Source organism: Ruditapes philippinarum, unplaced genomic scaffold (assembly GCF_026571515.1).
Source record: "Ruditapes philippinarum isolate M1 unplaced genomic scaffold, ASM2657151v2 ctg7928_1_1_1_1, whole genome shotgun sequence".
Classification (NCBI taxonomy): Eukaryota; Metazoa; Mollusca; class Bivalvia; order Venerida; family Veneridae; genus Ruditapes; species Ruditapes philippinarum.
The window spans coordinates 12,053-26,018 of NW_026858543.1; the positions used below are offsets into that span (position 1 = coordinate 12,053).

Consider the following 13,966-nt stretch of genomic DNA (forward strand, 5'->3'; position numbering starts at 1 on the left):
TTGCTTAAACATATTCTTAATTCTTAATCATGCATAATCGAGATATACATTCATTCAATGTTGAAATGGTTAGGAACAAAATATATGAAATCTGATATAGTTCTTCTCCGATTATTGTTTGACGGGTTCCCTCATATATCTATAATTATATGAAATGTAATTATAAATGCTGACTTATAATATTTAGACTGTTGATACGGTTCCCTATATTCCTCAAAGATCCTATTTGTAGAAATTAAGGGTGTAGCATACAGTTAACTGAAATTATAAATACATATATCGGTTTCCTTCCAACACCCTTTTGTTCAACAGAATTTGTTACCTTTATGCATTAATTTTTATATACATTATAAATAATATTTAAAACTATACATATATTTTTTATTGAAACAATATTCAAAACTTTATCAGAAATATGTTTCTAAGAACCTTCATCTATGTACATGAACTACTAAATTCGGCCTTATCTTTCTAAGGAATGCGTTTTGTATGGAACTATAAAACCATTTAGACCATAAGATACTTAGGTACAAGGACTTAAAATAAATAGCTAAACAGAACCAATTTTAAAAACAAATGGTTATAGAATTATATATATTTATTACATGTTAGGAACTGACTAAAAATAATTCATGGATAACAGTATATAACGAATTGACCTTGTACATGTATAAGACGACCATAATTACACATAATATATTATATAGATAAAACAAATTAAATCACAATAAAAATCATTACATTGCTGAAACATTCATGTCTCTTTAAATGCTATTAAGATACTTTTGACTATGGAATTGTTGTTTACAATCTTGAGAAAATCACCATGTTTTCAACTCACAAAGAGAAATAAAACGTTGTTTATAGTTTATGAACCACGAACGGTTTATTGATTTTTTACGCAGCTGTAAAATTTTGTACCGGGCATATATATACACAAGTTATAAAAATATCAAAGGGCAAATTAATATTATCCGCAATGCCAGGTGAAATTTCCGGCATGGGTAAAACTAACGGAGACACCTGTCTGACGTACGGAGAACCGTCGTGTCAGAAATTTATTTCTTTATAAAAATGCACATTTTCATGTTTCTGATGTCAGTAGTATTCGGCGTAGGTTGTAAAAGAGGAAATTATTTGTTATACACCTTTGTAGCTAGTGAAAGTTGGCGAAGTTTGATCTTAGAGTAACGTGCCAGCCAGTCGTTGAAAACAGTTATCACGGTGGTGAACCGATTTGGACAAGTTTTGAATAAAACTGCGTTCCCACACTATGGTATAAATGATTTACAAAACATTCGGAATAGGGTCCATAGTAAATGACGTGTGAGCAGGAATGATTGTCCAAGGTATCTGTATCTGTGCAATTTTTTTTGCGCGGGGCTTCTCAATTGCTGCTTCACATTAACATTTGTACTTGTACTTAGAGATTTTATAAACACAAGGTATTACAAGGTAATAGGACAAGGACGTGATAAACCTAAGATATTTCACAATCAGTCATAGACGATTATATCTCAGTTATATGATATGCACTTTGTACATGTACTATATAACATATCTTAAAACATATTCAGTAAGAAACGAAACCCTTAAGATAGTATCATCTAAACAAAGTACACGTATTTAGAAACCCTTACTCCTGCAAAATATCGCAAGTAGATTTAAATATCTGTCCATCTGGTCTAACAATTCAACATGTTTTATTAAGACAATTTCAGAATATGTATGAAAAGTGCAGATGTTCAGGTCACATAAGTAGGGGCTGATTGTGTTGTACATTGGTCGTATTGGTATTACAGCAAAGTTAGCTTCAGAATTCTTGTATCCTTATTTTACCTGGTAATAAGATAATGTATTTTGGATCTCCTCGTTATGTTTGTGTCCAGATCAAATAAATGCATATCTTAATGTAAATTTTTATTAAATTAAATGATCAATGATTAAATAAATTTAAAATCCATATACTAAAGTATACGGCGACATAAATGATACATGCTTGCAAATTTACTAAATAAAATATGTTTAAACGAAATAAACCTACGATAACGTATTTTAATTTTAAAAGACTGTCTGATCTATTACAAAAAAGTTAGTTCTATTCCATACGTCGGTACATTAGGTCGATTACTCCGCTCGACGAGTCGATGTGGTTGGCATGATTAAATAAGTGTTGAAAGACCTGTTATAGATTTTATATCATCATTTAGATTTTCCATTAATTCATATTTTAAACAGCTTATAAGTATAAATTGAAGCTAATGTTGAATATGAAAACTATGGAGGAAAGAACAAATTTGACCTTGAGTATAGAACAAACTACTTAGGCACACATTTGTTATTGTAACTTGTTGTTTTATTTAGAAACGCAAATATAACTTACGCAAGTAGCATGATACCAAAATAGGATTTTGCTTTCGTAACAGAAGGTTCAATAGCAGCAACAACAATAAAAAAACAACAACAATAAATGATGTTAATAAATGTTATATAAAATCTTCAAAAGATTATGAAACAACATTGCTTCCTAGTATTTCTGACATGCCGGATATTAACATCAGATATAAACGGAAAATATAAAATATGTCATGCTAAGCAAGATTTTACGTTCATAAATCTGCAGAAACAAATATAAGGTTAGTCACGTGACAATTCTAAATTTAAACGTTGAAAATAGTGTCGTTGACATACTAGAAATACATTTTTGGGGTATGGTAAAATTGTCGTTAAATAAATAAAAAATAGTATAAACATTACTGCACATCCGAAATTAGTTGTTCACAACATACCTCTGAAATAAGATGTTACTTTATTTCTTTTAATAAATTGATATGCTCTATATTACTTTGCAACATTTGTTTAATATCTTTATAGAGCTCGCAATTGATCTATTGAAATGATATATTTAAAAGTGTGCGCAAACATGCATTATAATTTCTCGTGAAGGGAAGTGTTTGTTGAATATAATTTTTAAAATTTATGAACCGTTTCTCCTTTTAAGTTATGGCATCAAGGGGATATAGCAAAGATCAAAGAAGCGATTAATTGTAAATTAAGTAACCGTGCATTTTAAATATTTCACCACAAAACAGAAATGCAGATCGCTTATATCTAAAAGACAGAACATTCACAAATCTGACGTGAGAATTTGTTACAGAAAAGTTGTCAGGAGTTAGAATTTTGCAATTCACAAATATTGGTTCCGATGAAAAATGTATAAAAAAAGTCTTACATAAGTTGTGATAAGAAAACAAAGAACATTTAAATTTATATTCCAACCGATCAGCGATCCGACTAAAACTACAGTTTGTTAAAACACGTAAACACCATTTACTATAATACAATATACTAATGGCAATGCCATCAAAGAAATGGTCATCAATAAATGTTTTGCCAACATTCTAAGTGTTATTAAAACTACGAGAAGAAAAGACTTTTAAAAGTAAAAAAATGAAAGTAGTATTAATAAAACTAAACAAACGCTTTTTTAAATGTTTGTACGTGAATTTCAAAACACAATTTTATCCTTCAACGACAAAAAGTACTCACAAGAAACCAAATAAAATGAAGGAGACAAGGCAAACAAAAAATACGACAGATGAATTTTTACAAGTAGACAGAAATTAGTATTACAGACGGTACTCGGTTGCAAAGCAGCCGAGTCTTATACATTTTGAATAATTTACAAGACGCATGATTTACTGCAGAATGGCACGATTAACTTTACAAGTCGTCATTAAAAAACAAAAGTATATAAAAACATTCAAATTCATCAGCTTTACACTTATGGGCCAATTAAAAATGTCTTGCTTCGTTGCAAAACATTTTTCGGACGAAGTCCGTCTGTTAACAATTTGATATCCTGTAAAATAAACAGGGAAAGACTGAATATAAGAAGAATTTTAATTGGTCATCTAAGATTACAATCTGAAATCGGTGAATCGCATTGATCATTTTAAAATAAAATGTAAAGGATAGTTCTAAGCATTCTAAAATAAAATGTAAATGTTCACAATTATTAATTCAAACATAAAACAAATAACAGAGAAGCCTAAAATAGAAGTTGTCCTACTTTGGAAAATCATCAATATCAACATGTTATAATTTAATTTAAATGTTCACAAAATTGGTTGTTTTTTTCAGCCACATGAAATAATTAGTAGGTTATTGTTATGCAAGCATTGCTAACATTTCTATTTTGTACTGAAAACTTAGAAATAACATAATTTAGCATGTTAATTCAGTTTAACTTCGGCCGAGTATCTTTTTAAAGATACTTTTTGTTTATTTACATTTTCCTCAAATGGAAAGACAATGTTTACTTATCTCCGTATACAAATAATGAACTGTGCAACTGAACTGTGTATATTTTCCGAGATTTGGAAGATTGGAACCGGGCTAAAATTAAATCATACGTAAACACGTTTAATCTATAAATGACAAAGGTAAACATATAAAGAGGAACGGGAATGTTTCACATTGATGTTGCAATGTATTGTAAGCATCTGGTTTTTTCTTCAATCTATACGTTTGTTTACTTTTTGAAACTAGGAAACGACATTGTCTTGAAGAAATTCAAACTTATATATTTTAAAGTTTCTTAATTTTTCTTTTGAGATGATTGAGATAGTGCTTTGCAGCTTAGTCACCTTTTATATAGAAAGGCGAGGTCACACGTGTGTATTTTTTATTTTGGTTAGATTTGGTAACAGATCTGATGCATTTAATGTCTTATACATGTATATTATGTTAATAAACAAATTTGTTTTTATATTGTAGGTAATTTGCTTATTAAAGGTTAAGATATAGTTTAATTGGGATATAATTAATAATGTCCAAGGCATTAGAATAAACCATTACAAGCATGTTTGCTCTGTCTATATATAGATTAGATACATGGTGTCGGATTCCTGGCACAATACGATATTGACTAAAGAGTACGTACCCGTAATGCAGCAGTATTTAATATTAGAACGACATAATGAAATTTTCGTGACGTTATGTTTCCCCTTTAACTTTATCAACTGCGCAGATCTAAACAGACATTCGTCTACGGGCAATTTCTTTGTATTTCTAAAAATATACAGTGCACAGCTGACCATTCCTTCGCAGCCATTTTACGCGTGCGTAAAACCTTGTCTTTTAATATGTCGATTAATATGGCTTTTGCAGGAAAAAAAACTGGTTATTTGACAGGATTTTTCAATTATTCAAACGCATTTTTTTCACAAGATACTTTCATATAGATCTACGCGTTTTAACACTGAAGATAATTCATGTGCTTCAGTTTCATAATTGATATAATTTTTTTAACAGTCAGAATTTTGCCAATATTTCTTTTCTAAGCCGTCATGGTATCTATAAAAGCACATGATAAAGGGAATGAAGAGCTTAATTTCACATAATAACATGAATGGTTCATGCTGTGAATAAATCCAAGTTATCTTTTTGTTCGTTAGACATATGACAATATACATGTTTATCAAGCTGAACTGATGATGTCCTCTCATTATTAGCGAGTTCAAGAAAAAAATGATATTGATCAGAGAATGTTTATTAACCATTTTAGTATCCTAAGTTATTAGGTATAAAATTGATAGAATAAATATAAATTTATTTTTTGTACTGAAAATGAAAATGTGAAATGCAATCACATTTTATGGTCTAAGCAAACAATACACCTTTATACTGTTCTAATAGTTTAATCTAACCAAAACGTAGACAAGTTTTGTTTGATTGATTTTAAATGAAATACCACGTAATGTTCCACTGGTAATCTCTACTTGTGAATATTGATTTTGAAGCCCACTCCATAAAGTAAATGTTAAAATATAAACAACTATCTTCAATGAAATCAGTGTAAAATAAACGATCAGAAATATCTGTATGTACTAAATATGTATGAAGTCATTTTTTTAAAAAATGTTTGATATGAAAATTGATAAGTGCCTGTGGTACAAGTCTTAATATACTCATCCTAAAATATTCTTTCGTATGAAAGGAGAACATAAATCAGATTATTACAGACATGCAATGTTGGACCGTATATTCACTGACGTCAGATGTCTTCAGCCGAAATTGGAACCATCTTCTACAGCATTATCATTATCATCATCATCATCATCATCATCATCACAAGTGTATAATAAACATATATTTCACCGAATTTTTTAAAAGTGTAAAATAAACAAATATTTCATCGAATTTTTTAAAAATGTATAATAAAACAAATATTTCACCGATTTTTTTTAAACGTGTATATTAAATATTTCATCGATTTTTTTAAAGTACATTATAAACAAATAGTTCACAATAATAAGCGCAAAATATATTTCGTGAGTATCGTACTGCAATATCCCTGTAAACAAGAACATATATTCGTCTTGCACTAAATATGTTTTTTTTTTATATTTCTAGCTGCTTGAACAAAAAAAAAATAATTCCATTTAATAAATCTACAAGGTATTAGTTTAAACATATTCATTCTTGATTGCGAAACACGTTCTTTCTACTTATATTTATCACTTTAGAGAAACTTACCAGTACTAGAATCACATGAGGAAACATAGTCGTTACCCGAGTTTGGCAGAATCAAAAATCCTGGCAAACATCTTAGCCATTAGGTCACCACTACCCCTTATCATTGTATCATTAATACTTTGTGATTCATCAGGAAGGAAACACATCTTGCTAGAGCTTTAGTGGCAACCATGCGAAAAGCAGTTAAAGTCTGTCAATCAGTTTGTTTGAAACAACTTCAACGCGTTTTTAAAATCGTCATTTCGAAAATAGGCATAACATAACGTGTAAGAGGCAAGTTTAAATATGGAGTTAACAGAACGTCATTCATTCTTTCTCCTCCCGTGTATATCACTGTAAAACTATACATCTGGTTTGCAGTGTTAATAAAATGATTTATGAAAATGTTCAAAAATCGTTTTTTTTTCGTGATGAAAAAAGTTTTGATTTTGCTTATATCTAAGTCATGGCGTAAAGTAATTTATCTTATTTAGTGGTATAACAGCATTTGTAAAGAACATGTCAAAATCACTCTTTGTGTGCGTAAGATAGACTTACAAGTTTCATGACCATGCCCCTAGTTCAAATACTGTTGATGCTTCACACAACACAAGTTGGCTATTTCCGATTTGACTAAGTCAAGAGAAATGACTCTGGCATGACTGCCCGAATCGACTAGCGAAATGCCAGGTGCATAAAAACATAATGCTGACCAATGTTCATGTTAAATTTCATGACCCGTAACTAAAATATTTATGGAGCAACACTAAAGATGCCGGGATGGACAGACGCATGTACTCAGGCACAGCCGCAAAGACAAGTAAAACGTTAAATCCCCCTCCGGCATGAAAAGTCGATATTTTATCTTTAAGTCAATAAATATTAATATTCAAAATATTTAGCACATATTTTCGACTCATTGATGATAATGATAATGTTGTTGTTGATGATGATAATTTATTATTAACGTTGATGAAGGTAGTTACTGTGTAAAATGTGTACGGTGAGGCATTTACTACCAAATTGCAGAAACGTATATGGTACATACATACATACAACTGTGATTAATTCGGCCGAATATGTCCCACACGTTCCGTGACATATACGGTCCGACATAGCCCTACATCAAATTGAACATGAGTCTTGAAAAATATTTCAAGTCCCGCCATGTCATAAAAAAACAAAAAAAAAGTTCCTATAACGCAATTATATGTACATTAAGTCGCATTGAAAACGACTTTAATGAACAATGCCTATTCTATTTCTATCCTATTTCTCCTATCTTTGTGAGTTAGTTCAAATGCCCAAATACACAATTTTTCATATAATAGACTAAATGTTTGAGTAGTTGATTAGTGCAATTTGGCATTTATTAAAATATAGATTTATACCGTATTGTAGTGAAATGCTATCGAATATGGAAATACATAAATAAATTGTGTTTATAACATTTTTTGTGACTTTTGCAGTAACTTGTTATCTTAAAGAGTGTAATCTTGTTAAAAGCAAGGTTTTATTCTGAACTAAAAATGAAACTTATATACACATACTAATAGTTACATTCGAAATGTTGATGAGCTACATAATTAATATCTCATGTCAATATTATTCTCAGAAGATGGAATAGTTGATCTATGTCTGTTTTAAATGTGATTAATTTTCCTACAAATAATCGTGCGTACACAACACAATGTCATTTCAGTGTTGATAAGCTTCAATTCTGCTCAGAGACTTTCAAGTACTGTAGATATTGTGACGAAATCAAAGAGGGATGCGGCACAGCAAGTCAACCAAGGAACTGTACAGAATACTGCCAAGGTAGAAAAAGTTCAGACTAATTCAAAGTAACAATTGAAGATACTGTCATGGAAAAAAGAATAAATTAAAAATGGGCCTAAACACGGTACAACATACTTCTAAATAATAATAGATTGAAATACTAACAAGGTATTAAATAGTAGATAGTAAAATGCCAAGACAAGAATAATGCCGAGATAAAGTATAATAGTTTTTAAAAAAAAATATCGCCAAGGTACAAAATGATAGTTTTAGATACTTTAGATGATGAGAAGATATGTTAAATCTGCCATAATAAGAGTGCCACTATTTCCATGTAAAGATTATTGTTTCTTCAATAAATATACAGTGTTTCTGTTCATTCATTAATATCGATGCACTTATTTTTTTTTACAGATTTGGCTGTTGAAAGAGCAATAACAAAGAACTTGAAAGAAATAGGTAATTGATTTATACCCCTTCCCCACAAAAAAATCTGTTTATAGATTATTATTGAAATTAGCATTGGTTAAAGTCTTTTTAAAGATGTCAATTTATACCATTTACAATAAACACAGACAGAAACCGATAAATGTTTAAAAAAATATGTCAAGACTGTGGCGACCCATTATATATTCTTTGATTTCAGCCATATCAAAGTTAACACAATTCAGTTTTTAAAGTAATTATTTTCCTACCTTGTACACAGTTTTTCTATTTTTTTTTAAATTATCCGAAATTTTAACATCTTTTTTATCCTTACATACATGTTTGATGATACTTCTACATTTTTAAAAAAAACTCCGAAACTTCAAGGCAACGCCCCAAGTAAATCTGTTCAGAGCCTCGTGCAAACATCCCCAAAAAGCTACATATAAAAATGATGACGAGTTTTCCTCAATTAACCAATGAAATGTCCATGTATCTGGATATCAACAAAATGTAAATATCTAAAACTTGATGATAAAACTAGAAACTGTTACGACAATGCTCTGTAAAAAATCTCTTTCGAGATTTGCGACAATGAGTTCCTTAAGACTTTTATACTGTATATAAGTGTATTTTTTTTATTTTTACAGAAAGTTCCTGTTAAGTTTTACCAATGCTGCTGAACAAAGCACACGGCAATGCCATGCTCCCATCTTACAATGGTAGCCGAAGTCCATCAGAATCTGCAATTGTGTATAGGTGCGACGTTGATTACAGATTAGAAGGAAATGATACAATTGTGTGCTTAGGCAATGACTCTTGGAGTCACAAGGCACTTCCTTACTGTTCTGATCTATCTTGGATTGGTAAGGAAAAGCTACGTTATTTTCATTGTTCTGCAATCTTTTTTATCACTTTCTAAGTTTCGGCAAATATTTTCAAATGTTGTTTTCTGCTGAAAATTAATATAGATTGGTCTTCAATGGACACAATTTCCATAAGTATTTCAAATATTGATAAAAACAATAGATATGTATCATTTGGATAAAAATGATATTCGAATAATGTTAATTCTTAGATTGTCTTCAAAGATTATCTTCTATACATTAACAAGATTTAGAAAGTGAATATACTTTACTGTGTTTATAGGTTTCAAACGTGCAATTATAGCACTCAGCACAGCTATTTTTGTATTGTGCATCATCATTGGAATCTTACTAGAATACACACACTGTAAAAAAGGAAAGGGACAAGGAGTGTCAAGATCAAACACTGATAGTTCATTCGAAAGCAGAGAAATTGACAAACCCTTGTTAGCAGCTGAAGACCAATGTATAAATAATGAAGATGAAACATTGAAAATGAGTGCACTCAATGACGAGTCACGTGAGCAGAATGAAGCAAATAAGACTCCTGTTGTCCCCACAGTACCTGCTGCTCCTTCTGCCCCACCTTTAGATGAACAGAAAGACGGTAAACAACCAAACACGAGCAAATACCAAGAAACAAGAGGAGGTATTTTCTTTGATAGTTAGCTAATGAAATATTAATGTTTTAAAGATTAATCTGCATTGAAAGATATTTAAAGTACAAGAAAGAAAATCAGGTTGTGTATTTATGAAAAAGGCACACCTATATATAAACATTCTTTCATATTTAAACGCTCACCTTAAAAATATTTTGAGAATGCACTGTCGCATGGACAAAACATTACTCTAGTTGCAGTTTAAAATAGTAAGAGTTACTTTTACTTCGTAACTAGTGTTTTGTGAAAATGTGTCTGATAAAATGTTACAATAAATCTATTTCATACAATTTTTTTACATTTCTGTACATTACAGACAAAAATACAACTATCAAGGTGGCGATATATAACATGAACGCATCAAGCTTACATGATGGAAACAGGCAATCTGACGACAATGGAAATGCAAACGGTCCATATGATAATATTCCTAGAAAAAATGATGCTGAAGGCATTGACGAGAAAAGGGTACAGAAGAATCTGTTGACAGTACTGCTGCAGAAAGAGGGACTAGGTGTAACATTCATAATGATATTGATATGACTGAGGAAAACGCTCTTAGACAGAAAGGAAAGGGAACAAAACCATTGCCAGGTCGTACCACTGAGAAGATATCGGTCGGTCAAGGGCCAAAAGTTATTCCAGCAAAAGGAGAAAGTATAACAACACCAACGAAGGAGACTGAACAAGATGATGTATCCGAAAATATAGGAATAAGTGGTGCCACATTCCAAAACTCTGATATTAAAGGAAAAGGAATGCAAACTGAAATAACAAACAAGGGCGGTATTGAGTCGGCAGTAAAAGAATCGGGACTGGATATTTCGTCAGCCAAAAATGGGTTTGATAAACGCACTTTCCCTGCATCTGACATTAAAATGAATGAGCTTACAGAAGTCGATAGGGTTACAACATAACAAGATGTCCATCAGAGTATGAAAAGAAGTCTATAAAAATAAAAATTGTAATAATTTAATTGCACTTTGAAATTTTAATTAATGATACGTACATATTCAAACTAAGTCAAAGAACTTGTGTCATGTTAATTCTATCAAAATTTAAATTGTTGATTTCTAAATGAGTTTTAACAAAAGGAAGCGGTATTCTGTGGTTAGTTTACCACACATAGACTATCAAATATCAGTTGGTAAAAAGAACCTGACAAGTTGTAGTGCTGAAGGAATGTGAAAAGGTCCAATCGAAGGAGAATGCTCGAGGAAAGCCATCCAGCCCAGTGTGACGAGTGTAGGACCAATCAAGCAAATTAAGGGTCCCGCGGCTGATTCCAAAATCTGTACATGTCGTTAAGAGCTTTTATATCTTTGTCGGTTAGTAAGAATGTCTATTTTACCTATATTTTAACTCCATAATATGGCTGAACATGAACAGACGCAATCAAACCGAGTCTGTAACGTTTTAAATTTTGCAGATTTTTTTGTTTGCTTTTCTTTGGTTGCAAAATGATATTGTCCCGACAATTTGATTTGAAGTATTTTGCTATCATAGAACTAATGGGAAAAGACATTTCTGAGATAATTGATGTTGAATGATGAGTATTGTACTATTTTAGGTCACCCCTTTTATTGAATTTAACAGGTGGGTCGATTGAGGGAGTGTGTAGTTGGCGGAATGGATTATCATTAGACACTTACATAATATGAGCCGCGCCATGACAAAACCAACACAATGGGTTTGCGACCAGCATGGATCCAGACCAGCCTGCGCATCCGCGCAGTCTGATCAGGATCCATGCTGTTCGCTATATCAGTTTCTCTACTTGTAATAGGGTTTGTAAGCGAACCCATGATGTTGGTTTTGTCGCGACGCGGCTCATATGTGTTTTGCTTACTTTTTTATAGCATCAGGTACAGTTAAAATTGCCATTATGTTGTTGGAACATTAACCATGTGCTCTTTGGTATTTGGTACGTGTAATGAGTGTGTATATTTTGTGTATTTTTTTAAAAAAATGACTTGATTGTAAATGGTTTAATTTTCACAAACTTTGAGTGGCGAGTTGGAATATTCACGAATTTTGACTGGAGAGTGTTGATTCAATTCACCACAGTAGCAAACGAATGTGCTTTTACGGAAATAATAGAAAATTGGTCTGAATGTATGCCTTTCATTTTGTGAAAATTAACATTGTTTTCAACAGAAATCTTTTTGCCTATTTGTTGTGTTTTTCGGTTAAATAGTACTGTTGTACAACGCTTACATTTAATCTTTTCAAAAAGTTCGGCTTATCCCTTTTGTGAAATAATCCTGGAAGTATATATATAATTTTTATCATCTGTCATTCATATTTTTGCATAGAATGTATTTGTGTGCAATAGAGCATTATTGCAGAATGTTTGTATGTCTTAACAAGTAAGTTACTAACTTCAAACAATAATATTGTATTTTCTCACTTATTGCAAAATGCTAGTCTTGTGTACGATTTAATCATCTGTCATTAAAAGAGAAAGTTTATTTTGTAAATACAATTTTGTAGCATTTCTTGGATGTATTTTGGAATTGAAAGATCAATATAATGATCATGATAATTTTGTACTAACCTAGATACGCCTCAGCCTGGGCGCCAGGATCATCATCAGATTTATTGATTGTTTGATTTTTGAAGTTGTCATTTTGGATATTGTCCACCTTAGCTTATTGTATTTTTTTGCTAAATCAACATATGAAATGCTTAACAGGAAATATTTCTTATTTTTTGGTCTTTGTTTTGTTTATCTTTATGATCGCTTGCTTTTTTACTTTTTATTGTTTTTTTATAAATAACTCAAACAATTAACTTTTTTTAAAAAAAAGTCTAAACGCACGTTTTATTCAGGACTTCAAATTCAGATTAAATGTAACATACATTGATCGTGATTTTATCATAGTATTCTAAATCAATGTCATTGTATGATATTATTTAAAAATCACATAAAAATAACATAGTTTTTAAAACAGTTTTCAAAGAAATAAGAAACTGGAACAATTAATTTGAAAGATCGCAAATATTATTAACCTTGTTGAACCCAATGACATATTTTTGTATATAATTAAATATCATTTGTGTTGTCTTTTTTCTCTGTGTACAAAAGTGTATCCAAAAAAGTGCTTAATAAAAATGTACCTTTACAATGTGTTGTGTATATTTTTAAAACAAAACAAAATGAAAAATAAAATAAATAAACAATAAATAAATAAAATTGATGATGCAAATGATGCAATTAAAAAGGAGTTGTGCATTAAAAAAAGAGTAGCGCAATAAAAAGAATGAATCATGTTATTAATAAAGAATTATGCATGCTACTTATTATGATTTTGAAATTGTTGTCAATCTCAGAAACCAGAAGTAACACATGGACAATGTTTTATACGAAATATGTCAATGCAGAGCTGCACTTCTTTATTTGTAATGAATAAAAAGCGAAATCAAAGTTGAAAAATTGATATTCCAGAAAAAAGCAACTTACATGTATGTATTGTTATATAAATAAATAATGTTCAAATTAATACTGTATACAACAGTATTAGTTTAATTGCTTAAAGTGATATCATGTCCATTCAAGTGTAAATAGTGAGTAAACAGGTGAAAATAAGATTACATTTTGCCATAATTCCTTTCAATTTTATAACTAACTTCAAGCGATTGTTAAAAAAATCACGTTGCCCAACAAAATTTCTATAATATCCATCGAGTTTACCGATAATATTCAATTTATAAAAA

The 13,966-nt window shown here is 30.6% G+C and overlaps 1 protein-coding gene across 1 annotated transcript; it reads left to right on the forward strand.

The window, feature by feature from the left end:
• The first annotated feature begins 9,378 nt into the window (after positions 1-9,378).
• On the forward strand, positions 9,379-11,334 carry LOC132753550 (uncharacterized). The gene is made up of 3 exons (XM_060744028.1): positions 9,379-9,590; positions 9,874-10,239; positions 10,566-11,334. Exons 1-3 carry the CDS (start codon positions 9,398-9,400, stop codon positions 10,790-10,792), a joined length of 786 nt encoding a protein of 261 aa, XP_060600011.1. The 5' UTR covers positions 9,379-9,397; the 3' UTR covers positions 10,793-11,334.
• Positions 11,335-13,966: the final 2,632 nt, after the last annotated feature.

What these genes read in the sequence shown, in the direction of transcription:
- LOC132753550 (XM_060744028.1), top strand. Translation starts at nt 9,398, where the DNA reads ATGCTGCTGAACAAAGCACACGGCAATGCCATGCTCCCATCTTACAAT. An exon ending in TTCTGATCTATCTTGGATTG is followed by an intron (nt 9,591 to 9,873) that starts GTAAGGAAAAGC and finishes CTGTGTTTATAG; the next exon opens with GTTTCAAACGTGCAATTATA. An exon ending in ATACCAAGAAACAAGAGGAG is followed by an intron (nt 10,240 to 10,565) that starts GTATTTTCTTTG and finishes TGTACATTACAG; the next exon opens with ACAAAAATACAACTATCAAG.